At 51.5% G+C, this 13,433-nt stretch overlaps 6 protein-coding genes across 6 annotated transcripts; 2 read left to right on the forward strand and 4 right to left on the reverse strand.

Moving 5' to 3' along the window:
- Positions 1–1,525: 1,525 nt before the first annotated feature.
- On the reverse strand, positions 1,526–3,090 carry BO94DRAFT_541792 (uncharacterized protein; the record flags this gene model as incomplete). The annotated part of the gene is made up of 3 exons (XM_025613059.1): positions 1,526–2,524; positions 2,624–2,699; positions 2,750–3,090. The coding sequence occupies 3 exons, from the start codon at positions 3,088–3,090 to the stop codon at positions 1,526–1,528; spliced, it is 1,416 nt and encodes a 471-aa protein (XP_025472437.1).
- A 549-nt stretch (positions 3,091–3,639) lies between these two features.
- BO94DRAFT_455131 (uncharacterized protein) lies at positions 3,640–5,085 on the reverse strand (the record flags this gene model as incomplete). Its single annotated transcript, XM_025607636.1, has 4 exons — positions 3,640–4,555; positions 4,607–4,734; positions 4,789–4,907; positions 4,983–5,085. The coding sequence occupies 4 exons, from the start codon at positions 5,083–5,085 to the stop codon at positions 3,640–3,642; spliced, it is 1,266 nt and encodes a 421-aa protein (XP_025472438.1).
- A 225-nt stretch (positions 5,086–5,310) lies between these two features.
- On the reverse strand, positions 5,311–8,181 carry BO94DRAFT_482410 (calpain-like protease PalBory; the record flags this gene model as incomplete). The annotated part of the gene is made up of 4 exons (XM_025608891.1): positions 5,311–7,347; positions 7,399–7,630; positions 7,686–8,056; positions 8,131–8,181. The coding sequence occupies 4 exons, from the start codon at positions 8,179–8,181 to the stop codon at positions 5,431–5,433; spliced, it is 2,571 nt and encodes an 856-aa protein (XP_025472439.1). The 3' UTR covers positions 5,311–5,430.
- A 514-nt stretch (positions 8,182–8,695) lies between these two features.
- On the forward strand, positions 8,696–10,423 carry BO94DRAFT_530419 (putative peroxisomal carrier protein). Its single transcript, XM_025610669.1, has 4 exons — positions 8,696–9,150; positions 9,222–9,772; positions 9,827–10,064; positions 10,118–10,423. The coding sequence occupies exons 1-4, from the start codon at positions 9,050–9,052 to the stop codon at positions 10,239–10,241; spliced, it is 1,014 nt and encodes a 337-aa protein (XP_025472440.1). The 5' UTR covers positions 8,696–9,049; the 3' UTR covers positions 10,242–10,423.
- Positions 10,424–10,597: 174 nt separating this feature from the next.
- BO94DRAFT_530420 (thermonuclease family protein) lies at positions 10,598–11,788 on the forward strand. Its single transcript, XM_025610670.1, has 2 exons — positions 10,598–11,110; positions 11,209–11,788. The coding sequence occupies exons 1-2, from the start codon at positions 10,724–10,726 to the stop codon at positions 11,671–11,673; spliced, it is 852 nt and encodes a 283-aa protein (XP_025472441.1). The 5' UTR covers positions 10,598–10,723; the 3' UTR covers positions 11,674–11,788.
- BO94DRAFT_562334 (adenylate kinase ADK2) lies at positions 11,700–13,081 on the reverse strand. Its single transcript, XM_025614281.1, has 2 exons — positions 12,627–13,081; positions 11,700–12,563 (listed from the first exon to the last, which is right to left on the reverse strand). Exons 1-2 carry the CDS (start codon positions 12,796–12,798, stop codon positions 12,031–12,033), a joined length of 705 nt encoding a protein of 234 aa, XP_025472442.1. The 5' UTR covers positions 12,799–13,081; the 3' UTR covers positions 11,700–12,030.
- Between the last annotated feature and the right edge of the window lie 352 nt (positions 13,082–13,433).

Consider the following 13,433-nt stretch of genomic DNA (forward strand, 5'->3'; position numbering starts at 1 on the left):
TGTGGGACGTTTTCCGTTCTTCAGGGACACCGTCCGATCATAGTCCCGCGTCTAAGTGGGTAGCCACTGCCCTAAGAGGGCAAGGGGAATGACTGCAAAATTGATGCTGAATCCGTTGGGAACGAAGATGGAACACGGACGGGAACGATGGATAGAAGGAAAGAAAGAAAGCAGACGATCGATCACCACAGGCAAGCGACATATCATGACGAGATGGCCAGAAGGAGCCGCGAGATCCCGTGCGATGGAAACCGCCCAGGCAGGTGTGATCACCGACAGGGAATAATCGAATGATCTGCGTCTCATATTACGAGTCAGGGCTGGTGGGGGTCCTTTAAGATTATTATTTGATGATGATTCTTGTGCGGCGAACAGAGTGCACTTGGTTCCTTTGAGTTGGCGCATAGCTTCGGCATTTGACCTCTGCACGTATCACCATCTGCAAGTGCTCGGGTGAAGCAGAGCATCGACCGTCTATCTACTCTCTAGTATCGACCGGTACTTATTCCCGTCAGTGACAAGCCGCTGGCCCAAAGGTAAAGCGGACACTATTGACTCTGCGTCCGTCCACTTCCAGGTTTGCGGGCCTCGTACATAGTGGGCGAGCGATTCCAATTGCGCTCGTCTCCTCATAGTCTGGATGGAGGATGGGCTTGCCCCATATCCTGCCCAATTCAGACAGCTAAGCTGTGGTATTCTTCTCAGCATTGATAACGGTGTCAATAATGATGCTACCGCCATGATGATTCTACATGTCTTGACCAACAGCCTAAGCTAAGCCATCAGTGCACACTGCACATTTTACGTACTCCCTACACCCCCCAAGAAAGAAAGGAAGAAAGATCGGAGATCTCTCGGCATTTGCCTGGAAGAAATCAGAAAACAAAAAAAAAAAAAAAAAGGGGGAAAATAATCAAAAACCTACCGGTTATTCTCCGACCTTTTTTTCCTTTTCCCCAGGCAAAGCGAAATCAGGTACCATGGGACCGTGGCCGATCATCCAGCCCGTGGTTCGTGCTGGAAGTCTGGCCGAACTGGAACTGGCTTAGCTATCCGACTATCATGCAGCTAAGAAGTAGCTGGAATTCAAATGGTTCATTCATTACTTTCGTACTTTTGTAAATGTGTAGATAGACAAGCTCATACATGGTTTTTGATCTCCTGCTTCCTGATCAGGCAATTTCTGTCCTCAAATAGCCCATGTGGATGCCTTCCCTAAAACCAAACCAAGCGACAAATAAAAAGCCTCCACCACCATTTTCAACAAACGAAAAATAAAAAGAAAAAAGACACGATCCAACCGCAGCATAAATAGGAACACCACATAACCCCAGGCCAGAAGTATACATACATACAACTGACCACAATCAACATTAAGCTGCTCAATCGCAAAACCAATCCAAAGCAAATCAAATAAAAAGAAAAAAAGAAAAGCAAAAGAACACCTCCCCAACCCCTCCCTCATAGATTAATTAATCAACTTAACCATCCATCAATAACTCTCAACTGACTAATCCTATGTTGATTAACCAAGCACATGAAGTAACACCCTAATTCTAAATTCCCTCGCCTCCATCTCCCCCTCACCAGCAGCAACAGCAGCAACAGCAGCCGCTTCACCCCTCCAAGCCCTCACCAACTCCCTCTGCACAATCACCCAATCCTCATTATGGCCCTGACGGACCCGGATTTCGAAATCGGACCAATCGAATCTCACCGACGCCGCGATCACCGAGTTAGCGGGCGAGCTGGATGCAAATAACCCCGTATCCTCGCGGCTTAATTGCGCTGTCGGGTTCCATTCCACGAGGTTGCATTGGTCGGCCATGTAGTCGAGGAATGCGGCTGTGGAGGTGAATTCCTCGTAGGGGATCCAGACGGGGGCCATGCCCGGTTGGTTGGTGGCGGTAGTGAGGAAGGTGGTGGTGGGGGCGTAGTTTGCTGAGGATGCTGTCATGGTTTTTGTGTTGGAGGGTGTAGGGGTGGTGGTGGAGGAGGAGGGAGTGTTCTTGTGGATGAGTGTGCCCATAGGAGGAGGGGGAGGGGGAGCGAGGAGGGAGGATTTCTTGACTTTGGGGGGTCTGGGAGTTTCCTCTGTAGATGGGTTGGTGTGATGAATGGGATTCTGCTGCTGCTGTTGGTGGTGATGAGGATTTAGCTTTTTCTTGGACTGGGAGGGTTTCTGGGTCTTCTTGAAGGTTGGTTCAAGTTCGGCTTCGGATTCTGTTTCGGTCAGGAAGGATTTGAAGGGTCGGATGGCGTTGGAGATGGCTCGAGTTCGAGGGAGCTTGTAAATGGGCTTTTCAGATGAGGATTGAAGCTCGGTGTAGTCTTCGTCGGTTTCTTTGGGCAGGACGGTGGACTGTTTGCGTTTGGATTTGGAATTGAGGTTGGGGTTGGAGGTAGGACATTTCTGGGGGGTGCTGGATGTTGCGGTTGGTTGGGTGCTTGCTCGGGGGGTGGGAGTTGTGATGGGGGCAGTGGTGGCATTGCTGCTGGTGATGGTTGGTTTGGCGATGAGGGGCTGGATTGTTATCAGTCATTGGGTTAGTATCAAGGCCAAGATGATATGCTAGTCGAGAGATGGAAGAGATCAGGAACCAGCATGACAAAAACAACAAACCTTCGGTTTCTCTGTACTCATCCTCGAATACACCTTCGCTTTCCGTTCCAACAGTACCATGATCGTCCGAACAATCCTATATCGACCATGAGCGATGCAATGAAGTGAAGATGATACCAGACATACTCATCCCGTCGCTCAGGATATTTACAAAGCGTGTCCGGATCAGCCAGACACTCTTCCTGGAGATACTTCTGTCGATTTTCAGATGTTCCCCAGTAGGTCATGCCAAACTTATCGACAAACATCTTGGCACAGGTACGTCTCTCGTTCTCGAACTTGGCGAGGTCAGCCCAGCTGAAGCCGGTCGACTCGGTGTGTTCTTTGACGCGGGCGAGGAACTCGCGGCCGTACGCTTCTTTGAGGTCGAGGAAATGCACGAATTGTTTGTCGCGCCAGGAGGGCTTGACTTCGCCACGGTCGAGGAGGTCTTTCATGGATTCTTCCATGCTGCTGGTGGTGGACATGGTGATGGTGATGGTCTTTGAATGGTTGGGGTTGAATGTGAGATGGGAAAGGGAAAGGGAAAGGGAAAGGGGGATCAGTACAGCAGGTGTAGAATAGGAAGGTGTAGAAGATGAAACGAACAGAGAGGGGACACGCTCCATGTTTATATACATGTGGCTGAGAAGTGAAGTGAATGTGAGCCAGCCTTGTTGCTATAGCAGTGTGAGCGTGTGAGGGTGTGAACATGTCGCATGGGGATTGAATGGTAGAAGATGTTGGCAAATGGTGCGCCGGGGCGTGGGGTTGATGGTGGAGATGGGTTATCAGTGGTAAAACAGACTACAGTATACAGTAAGGATAAAGCGAGTGCCAGCTTTAGCTTGGTTCGTAGACTGCAGATCACGGCATGATTCGTTGTCATTATGGTTCACTATCAGATCAAGTGTAGCCTGGAGTCAGGTCATAAAAGAAAGGCTTGTTCATGGCTCAGACATGCTCACATCAACAAAGACTAGGTGGTTCTCGCCGTGTGCAAGTGCACACAAATTCATCTATCATCGCCCTCCCCTTTACTCTGCACCGAGATATCGGAGTGAATTCTTGAGTTCCTTGATCGCCGTGTTCACATCATCAAAGGTCAAGGCCGATACGGCCCAGCGGGCATGTTTCTGCGCAAGCGCTATGGCCTGGTCATCGACCGACTGCGCGTTCATCCGGCTGGAGTTAGAAGCCACAGGTGCAGGTGCTGGAGAGATGGGTGACGGAATACTTGGAGGCGTTGGGCGGGAAACAACGGGCACTGTTGCTGAGGAAGACTGAACAAACGGCGGTGGAGGACCAGCACCGGTTGTCGGTTTAGTGTAGAAAGAGCTTGCATCATGAGATGCTGCTGGCGGACTTGAAGGCGGGATTGAGGACGGTGGAGGGAATGAGTGGAATGAGTTGGCGCGCGCTTGGGGAGACCTTGCGCCGATATCCGCCGGTGTGTCCGGGAGGTTGGGCACAGATGTAGAATGGGAGGCGAACGTCTCTGGGGCCGAGGGAAGATTCAACGGTGCACCTGGCTCCGTATCACTCTCCGCATTCGGAGACGTAGGTTCGGCTTTATAGTGAGCAGCGGAGACATCGGCAAATGTGGTGGGAGGCTCCGGTAGAACAGGAGGCGATTGTGAAGGCTGTAGAGTATCATCGGGCACCTCTTCGACAGACGGCTGCCCAGGGCGCGCGGCTAGCGATCCGACAATGGCCTGCACTTCGGGATCGTCCTGCTTTGTTTCTTCCATGAGCGCTTCTAGTTCATCCTCCTCAGTAGCCACCGGATTGGATGCGTTAGGATCCTCTCCAGCCTTAATAGCCTTTATAATTCTCACAGCATGATACTTGGAGAACTTGATCTTCGCAGCAACCTCGGGTTCCGAAGGATTGGTCCAGATCTGGCACAGTTCGAGAAAGGTTGCGGCAGCCTGAAAGGTATCTGCGGTTTGTCTGGTATCGGATCAGCTGCTGTGCTGATCACGTCGAAGGGACGGAACCTACTTGGTCACTTTGTTGGCCTTCATGGCCGCTTCCGCACGGCCAAGTACCTCCAGCCCGAACTGCTCCACGTAGGCATTGGCCGCCACCGCATCCATCACTGTATCATTATCGGTGTTTTCGCTCTTGAACTGAACTCAGACAGGAAATCTGTCAGTTTCCAGAAACTGCGCCATAATCTGTACGTGCCGCATCCGGCGTACCTTCTCCAACTTGTCCATCAGTTCTGTTATGTATAGCTTGACATCGTCGTCAGAAGTGTGTAGACCCCGCCCGATAATCTGATTCACGATCCAGAAGTTGCCTGTAATTAGGGGCGATCACCAGTCAGTTCATATGCTTGCACTCAGGCAGTAACTTACGCATCAACAACACTTACACCAGTAGGCAATGACGGGCTTCGCGTTTTCGAGCTGCGCTGCTCTCAAGGCATATCGTCCAATGTCTGCAGATCGCAAGCTAGCTGGAATGGTGCTCGCCATTGGGTGGGTGGAACGGGGACGTCCGGGGGAAGAGCTGCAATGGTTGGGATGCAGGAGAAGATGCACAATGCAGGCGGGGATGACGTTGGGTGGAACTGCGCCAAGCGGGACGTTGGTGCGCTTAGCGTTCCTGACCCTATCTCCTTATCTCTCTCTCTCTCTCTCTCTAGAGTCTGGACAGATAGATCGAGGGCACCCTCTTTCCCAAATCTAGAGATAAAGCAACTCCAGAATTTAATGGGTTTTCTTTTGGTACATAGTAATCACTCCCTATCGGAGTATCTTTTACACTATCTTCTCGATGGACATGAGCTCCCGCTCTCAGGACAAAGAAAGCATCCCCAGTCATGCCTCTTCGACGATCCATTCTCCAATATCCACCTTTTCCTCGGCCAAAGCCTCGACTTCAAAATGATCCTCAACCTGCCCTCCAGGCCCTCCGATCCGCTCGATGACGATCCAGGCTCCACCCTGGTCTTCCAGGCCTGGGTGCAGATTAAAATCCTCAATCCGTACTCCCGATATGGCATCGCTGTGGTTTCCATCTTCGGAGGTAGCCAATATTTCCTTGTATGGCCCCTGACCAAGCTCTACCGTCATCAACATGGGTGAAGGTCCAACGGCGCGATTCCCAATCGTAGACCGTCTACTTCTCCCGATCAATTTGATCCGTGTCAATCGCGTCGTCTCCAATGGGGCCAACATTCGATCCCTTCCAGGAGTTAAGATACCAAGATCCGATAGGGTCACTCGTCGCCCAGCTGCTTCTGGCGCAAGTGGTTTCACTTTGCACGGAATCGATGATGAAACCCAGAGAGTAAAGCGTCCAAGCTGGTCTGGAGCGAAGGTGGAACAGACGATAGTGTACACCCCTTCGTCAAGCCTCCTTTTCTCTGCGAAAGCTCCGCCCCGGCGGTAGTCGCCACTGTCAGTGATGATATCACGGCTTCGAACCCTAGTCACACGCTGTCCCTTGGACCAGAACAATTTGACATGGGTGGCGAGCTCCGGCTCGGACGGTTCGAGTAGGATGGAGATATCTGTCAAGTCGTGAATCTCGAGTGTGAACTGGGGGTTGAAGGGGTACCGAGCGGACTCGGCGTTTCCTCCTGCGGTGGAAGATGTCCATGATCCCTGGGTCTTGGTTAGACAACTGTATTGATTCTCAGCGTGCGTGAGAAGGATTGGATTATTGGAGAGGGCCGACAATGTGAAATTCTGGCTCGCAGCAGGCAGTGATTGCTCAGAAATCACAGCAGTGTAGATCGCGCCTGGTGGCAGTTCCAGCCTCATGAGTGTGTTTGGTGAGTCAACGTAGGGACCACGATGAAGCGCGCCTTCGCTTAATGCGACCCGTTTCCCATTCGCCTTGAATACGTATATGCTAATGAACCCCGGCTCTTCACTTTCCCCATTGCCCCCTAGTAGGTCTTCCGATTCTGCTGTCTTGAAGTGTTTGCCAAGCAACAGCCAGACTCTGCCCCCGGCCTCAGAGGTAATGGCAAATTGAGGGTTCTTCGCAAAGCAGCCGGCTACACTTCTCGCAGTAGAAAGGTCCCATGTGAAGTGGATATCTTCCCCGTACTGGAAAATCCCAGGGTTCCAGTTCAAATACAGATTCTCGAAGTTCTGCAGAACACGTTCACTATCCATCCAATAGGTTCTGGGTAGAGACGAAGACTGGGTATGAGCATCTCTCGGATCGAAACAGTTTGCAATGTCTCCAGCGGTGACATCATCACCCGCCCATGGATTCTTCACAAGCATCTGCCGACGATCTTTGACCTCTCTCATATCCAAGATGGCGTAATCATGTTCACCCACGAAACCTAGCTCTTTCTGTTCCCTCTCAGTCAGTTTACCGGTGCCTACAGTCAACAGGACGTCGCCGCTACAGAAACGCTTGAACAGCCGTCTCCAGAGTTGCTCTGCGGTCACATCATCGTGATGAAGGAAGACCTGCTCGGGAATCCAACCTGTCAACACCCACAGGTCTGTCCCAGAGTTGCTTCCAGGGAAGTCATAGCCTCCGCCACGGAGTTTGAGATATGCCTTCTCTACCAAGGCTGGCCATATATAGTTCGAATGTTTCTTATCAACAACATGAAGTGCTCTTGATGTTTTGGAAGATGGCAAGCGATCATCAATGACAACTTTCCTGAAGCATCCATTGAAGTAGAATCGGAATATGTATTTTCCACAAGGCGAAATTCTGGGGTTCACCTGCCCGTATTCACAGGGAAAGATTATAGGGAGATGATGCTGATGCTGTTAGACGCATGTTTTCTTCTAAAGATATGGATTTTGCTGTACCTTATCTAGGCCACGTTCCGACCTTGATATAGCAGCGCAAAGACTGGCCACAACGGAGCAATCTGTCAACATATCCTGTACCAGATCTGTTGGCCCTGAAACCGACATCACAGGCAGTGTGGACTCCAGATTGTTGGCATCTCCTGCATATCTGGACAGTAGTTCAAGAGGACGCTCCCAGCCCGCAAAAACGCTCTTTTGTACATCGGACAGACGAAGATCCGGTTTGTCACTGTTTCCAGTCAGTAAATTAACCCCTTCAACACCAGGGGGTTGATTATACCTACGTGAATAGGCCTTCACCCAGCTCGAAATCTGCCGGGGCTGGGGCATTTCCCCATGGAGGGAAAATAAAGCCATTCAACTTAGCGCTCTCGAGAAGAATGATTTCCTCCCGAGTGGTGAGTTTACGTGCAGATTTCGGGAATCGCGAAGCAAGACCGCTTTTCTCATGCATACGGACCACGGCCTGCCAGTCCTTGTTCTTTTTTATTTCTTCCGCTCGCAAGAACCATTCTCTGCATTTGGCATCTAGAGGCTTTCTTTCCCTGGAATCGGTCACCAACTGCAGCGCCTGCATGTAGTTTTCAACCACGTCAACCGCCGCCTGGAAGGCTTGCTCATGAGTGGTAGCCCTAGACACCTCCTGTTCAGCTTTCTAGCTACTCGTTAGTCTGGGGGATCTTATTATCGAAGTGTTTGTTGAAATGGAAGTAAAGAAGAATTAGATACCAGGGCCTTGGCGACTAGGAACTTCGGAGAGGCATCGTTAAAGCTGGACATTTTGTCTGAGACCCTGGGTAGTACTCGGACTAGCCTCTCTGTAAGCCATGCAGATTCAACCAGCACCTATCAGATCCAACGCAGCGACAGGACTTGGTGATCATTCCAAGGACGACGGCGATATCTCCGGCGGGGACATCCGAGGTCCACTGGAATGAATGCCCCGGACCCGACAGATTGGACAGGGGAACGTGCGCTTTCAGTAGATACCTCCAAGGATGAGGCTCTAGATGATTAGTCAGGGGAGATCCAGCTCAACAGCGTTGGTAAACAAAGCAAAGGCTAAAAGACTAGGTAAATGATGGTGGTTGCTGGTGGGTGGTGTGTGCTAGTATGAGTGGTGGTAGCGTCGCGTGTTGGTGGGGAGGGACGGCAGTGGAACAAGCCGGCGCGCGACCAACCGATAACGATCAACCGTGTATGAAAAGAAAGCCGGCCATCGGACCGAGGCTCGTTTCGTCATGCGCCGTGAATGCGCCGAGGTTCACCTGCAACTGTCTGGCTGGAGTAGTTATCCCTGTCCTCCAACGCTCGCCGGGCTTGTGTCTAGGTATCTGCCCATTACCAAATACTCAACAACAACGCTTTGCTTTGGATCGCCTCACTTTGGACAGTGTGGTCGCCTTCTTCTTCTCGACCCTTCTAGATTGTGAGCTGCGAGGCTCTCCTGAGTCCTTGGAGCCCCCGCTCCGAAATATCGCCAATTATCCTTCCGCACCGCCAGATACCCTGCTCATAGGTCCGGTACTGAAATCTCAAGGAACGTTCATATTTTCTGCTTCAACGCTGGTCGATATTTCCTGGTCCTTCTTATCATACTATATACCTCTATCTCTAAGATAATTCCCTTGCTATCACATTCACAATAATGGCCGGTCAATCGAAACCCGCGCTCTCACCCTGGGGAAGTGCCGTTGCCGGTGCCACCGGTGCCGTTCTAGCGAACGCCTTAGTCTACCCTCTCGATCTGTATGCAAATATCCGTGGCCGATTTTGGAAGGCAAGACGCAATCCGCTAATATACCATGGCTTTCATACAGTGTCAAGACCAAGCTTCAGGTGCAGGTGAAGAAAGCAAGCGATTCCAAAGATGGGGGTTCCGACGACACTGTCCACTACAAGTCGACTTTGGATGCCATCAACAAGATCGTCGAGAAGGAAGGAATCGAGGGCTTATATTCCGGAATCGCCGGCTCGCTGATTGGTGTGGCGTCTACCAACTTCGCCTACTTTTACTGGTACACCGTGGTGAGGTCCTTCTACATGGCATCCAATAGAGTGCCTAAACCTCCGGGAACTGCCATTGAACTCTCCCTCGGTGCCGTGGCAGGCGCAGTCGCCCAGATCTTTACCATCCCCGTCGCTGTTATCACCACAAGGCAACAGACACAACCTAAGGGAGAGAGGAAGGGCCTGATTGAGACGGGGAAGGAGGTCGTCGAGAGTGAAGATGGCTGGTCTGGACTATGGCGAGGACTGAAGGCTAGTTTGATCCTGGTGATCAATCCCGCAATTACCTACGGTGCCTACCAGCGTCTAAAGGACGTCCTCTTCCCAGGCAAGAACAACCTGAAGCCTTGGGAAGCTTTCCGTAAGTGAAGTACATGACCATCAACCGCTTGGCTGGATCTAATTATGATCGCAGTCCTCGGTGCTCTCTCCAAGGCGATGGCCACAATCGCGACTCAACCATTAATCGTGGCCAAGGTTGGTCTCCAATCCCGGCCACCCCCGGGCCGCGAAGGAAAGCCCTTTAAGACTTTTGGTGAAGTCATGCGGTATATTGTTCAAAATGAAGGTCCTTTGTCCCTTTTCAAGGGAATTGGACCTCAAATCTTGAAGGGACTGCTTGTGCAAGGCTTCTTGATGATGGCCAAGGAGAGGTATGTTCGATTAAACTCCCTCCCCCGGAGAACAACATGCTGACAACAACTAGGGTCGAACTCATCTTCGTGCTTCTGTTCGCATACCTGCGTAAAATCAGAGAGCAAAAGCTCAAGAAGGTTGTGGACTCTGCTGCGTCGACAGCCAAGACCAGTCTTCCAGCGACGCTCAAATAGACACGAATACGCCTCGACACGTTAATACCGCTTATCTCTTGTACGAATTCCTTTCATTCTGTGGCGCACCGGTTGTGAATACACTCTATTGTCAGGTTCTGGTTTGATGACCTAAGATACTTAGTTGTCAATGTCGATACATAATGGCAGCATGACTATTAGAACGTACAAATACATCAGAGGATCTCCAGAATAAAACATCCGACCCAGTAGCAATAACACTCCACATAATCCCAATCTTGAGTTTTCCCGAAATGTAGATACCTACTTCTCCGAGTCTGCAGTGGATATACACCACACACTGCACTACTCCCTGACCGCCAAACTTCACCTCGGCAACCCTCCCCCGAACAAACATACAATAATACCTACTATCTACATCCCCTATCCAACCCAATCCCCACCACCACCACCACTTCGGGGGTACCACACACAACCACCCCCTCCCCTCCTCCAAAACAAACCCAATAGCATGCGCCGTCATGCGATGGCCGCCATGGGCTTCCAAACCGCCATCCCCGGACCAACAACCACCATCAACATCATCCCCCAACAATGACCCCTCCAACAACGACATAATAGACTGGCACGCCTTCACCGAACCCCGAACCCTCCTCGCAACCCTAATCCTCACAACCGGCATCCTCAGCGCCGTCCACCTCCACAAACACTACCTCCGACGAATCCCCACCGCCGTCGACATCTCGCCCTCCTATCTCCGTCGCAGGAGTATCCTCGGCCAGGTAACGAGTGTCGGCGACGGAGATAACTTCCGGATTTATCATACCCCCGGTGGAAGACTCGCGGGCTGGGGTTGGTTACCGTGGAAGAAGGTCCCTACGTCGAAGAAGGAGTTGAGGGATAGGACGGTGCGTTTTCATCTTTCGCTTTCCCCACCCGCTCGGCCGCGCGCCTTTAGTTTGTTTTACGTGTGTGTTGTATAGGTACTGATTGTGGGAAAATGTAGATTCATGTTCGCCTTGCTGGAATCGACGCCCCGGAATTATCACACTTCGGACGACCGGCGCAACCCTTTAGTAAGGAAGCGCATGATTGGTTGACGGAGTATTTGATGAATCGGCGGATACGGGCGTATGTGCACCGACAGGACCAATATCAGCGGGTTGTGGCGACGGTGGTTGTACGACGGGCGCTGGATTTTCCTATTCCGTTTCGGAAGCGTGATGTGTCGTTTGAGATGTTGAGGAGGGGGTTGGCGACGGTGTATGAGGCGAAGTTTGGGGCGGAGTTTGGGGGCGCGGCTACGGAGAGGAAGTATCGGGGGGCGGAGTGGTGGGCTAAGACTAAGGGGACGGGGTTGTGGAAGGGATATCGGAAGAAGGATGGGAAGTGGGAGAGTCCGAGGGAGTATAAGACCCGGATGGGGTTGGAGGATTTGGGAACTGTAAAGGAGGTGGAGGGGAAGAAGTAGAGGGATGTTGATATTGTTGCTGGCGTGGGCGTTTGCTGTTTTGGTATGATGATACGATTGATAGATATCCCCCATCGTTATGATTTCTCTCCATGCCATGTGATGAATGAATGTCTGATCATTCGCCTTCAATGCGGCACATCATTAACATCGTTAGACTGATCATTAGGTATATCTCGTCCACGAAAGATGCTAGCTGTCTCGGGGTAAGTAATGACAGAAAAAGAAACACTGCCTCCGTCTGCAGCCCTTCTAGGACTGCAGGAATGCGACGCCAACAAACAGAAGAGGCCAGAATCGGACCGATATATAGTACAAGAAGGTATCCAGGACCGGTAGGAAGCAAGTGCAGGTACTCTAGCAGAACTGTCGCTCAATTTCTGAAAACAGCTTTGGGCTGATCTCATCGCTCGTGTCGCCCTCCACGCGCCACAGGCAGCCCTTGCGCTGGTAGTGTTCCAACAATGCCTTGCTCGTTTCTTCGAACTTGTTCAACCGCTGCGTCCAGGTGTCAATCGAGTCATCATCACGCTGAGTCAGAGGCTCTCCAGTGATGTCGTCCTTGCCAGGGACTTTAGGCGCATTGAAATCGGTGTTGTATACCCTCCCGGATGGCTCGTGTACCCAGCGCGACGCGATCCGAGAGAGAATGACCGAAGGAGGTGTAACAAGGTGAACGACGAAGTTTACAGGGACAATGGGTTCCAAGCTCGAGGCCTGTGTGGCCGTGCGCGGAAAGCCGTCTAGGATGAAGGACGCGGAGGGGGTTATCGATGAGGTCGGCGCTGCTGAAAGCCAGCCTCGAGACTTGAATTCGGAGGATATGAGATCGAGGATCATCGAGTCGGGGACAAGGTTGCCGGACTGCATGGCGGCCTCTGCTTTTAGACCTATCCGCGGAAACCGTTAGACTCTAATCTTCGACCCCGAGCAGTCGGGCTAGGGTCACTTACCTAAAGGAGTCTTGTTCCGGACATTTTCTCGCAGAAGGTCACCAGAGCTTATGGACGCGAGCTCTGGGAATCTGGCGAGGAGTCGCTCTGTTTGCGTGCCCTTGCCAACACCAGGAGCACCAATGAGGATAATCCGGGCTGCCTTTTTGAGCTGCCTGATCGTGGCCGTCATTTCGCGCGTTCTTCGTTAAGCTGTCTATCGTGATAGGATTCTCTAAATTGGAAGCAGTTGGTGTTCCGGGGTAGGCGGGTCGTCAAACGGTTGAGGGTAGGGTAAAAGCAGGGCAGGAAGCGCGGGAAGATGGCGGACACGCTATATTATCGCCATTGTGGTTAGGAAAACATTATGAAGGAGCAGACAGGAAATTGGCAACGGCCGAGTAAGATGATATTATTGAAGCCCAGCTTATCGGGGCAGATCGGTGCTCAGGTGATACGTCGACAAATAATCTCAGACCGGGGAAAGCAGGCGCTTCCGTGGGGTTTGTAGATGGCTGCCCGTTTAGGCAATCGGTGAGCGGAGACCGGAGACTTTCCCGAAGCTGCAAAGTTGATCCATGGCTTCTCCGACAATGTTTCCATGCCCATTGGACCCGGCAATAATTGGCGGCCCTACTGCTCTCGGATTTAATAGCAGACGTTGATTACCTACCTACTAGTACTGTAGGCAAGGCTCCAATATCTTCCATCTCGGGCTGCTACCTATTTTCCAGGAACAGAGAACAGTATCCATCATGGATTGCTTCTCCATATCTTTTTACTATGTTGAGCGTAGGTACATAAAAGAAAATGCCTACGTTCTCAAGC

Source organism: Aspergillus sclerotioniger, assembly GCF_003184525.1.
Source record: "Aspergillus sclerotioniger CBS 115572 chromosome Unknown BO94scaffold_2, whole genome shotgun sequence".
Classification (NCBI taxonomy): domain Eukaryota; kingdom Fungi; phylum Ascomycota; class Eurotiomycetes; order Eurotiales; family Aspergillaceae; genus Aspergillus; species Aspergillus sclerotioniger.

What these genes read in the sequence shown, in the direction of transcription:
- BO94DRAFT_562334 (XM_025614281.1), bottom strand. Translation starts at nt 12,798, where the DNA reads ATGACGGCCACGATCAGGCAGCTCAAAAAGGCAGCCCGGATTATCCTC. An exon ending in CCGGAACAAGACTCCTTTAG is followed by an intron (nt 12,564 to 12,626) that starts GTAAGTGACCCT and finishes TTCCGCGGATAG; the next exon opens with GTCTAAAAGCAGAGGCCGCC.
- BO94DRAFT_530420 (XM_025610670.1), top strand. Translation starts at nt 10,724, where the DNA reads ATGCGATGGCCGCCATGGGCTTCCAAACCGCCATCCCCGGACCAACAA. An exon ending in AGGAGTTGAGGGATAGGACG is followed by an intron (nt 11,111 to 11,208) that starts GTGCGTTTTCAT and finishes GGGAAAATGTAG; the next exon opens with ATTCATGTTCGCCTTGCTGG.
- BO94DRAFT_530419 (XM_025610669.1), top strand. Translation starts at nt 9,050, where the DNA reads ATGGCCGGTCAATCGAAACCCGCGCTCTCACCCTGGGGAAGTGCCGTT. An exon ending in TTAGTCTACCCTCTCGATCT is followed by an intron (nt 9,151 to 9,221) that starts GTATGCAAATAT and finishes GCTTTCATACAG; the next exon opens with TGTCAAGACCAAGCTTCAGG. An exon ending in GAAGCCTTGGGAAGCTTTCC is followed by an intron (nt 9,773 to 9,826) that starts GTAAGTGAAGTA and finishes TTATGATCGCAG; the next exon opens with TCCTCGGTGCTCTCTCCAAG.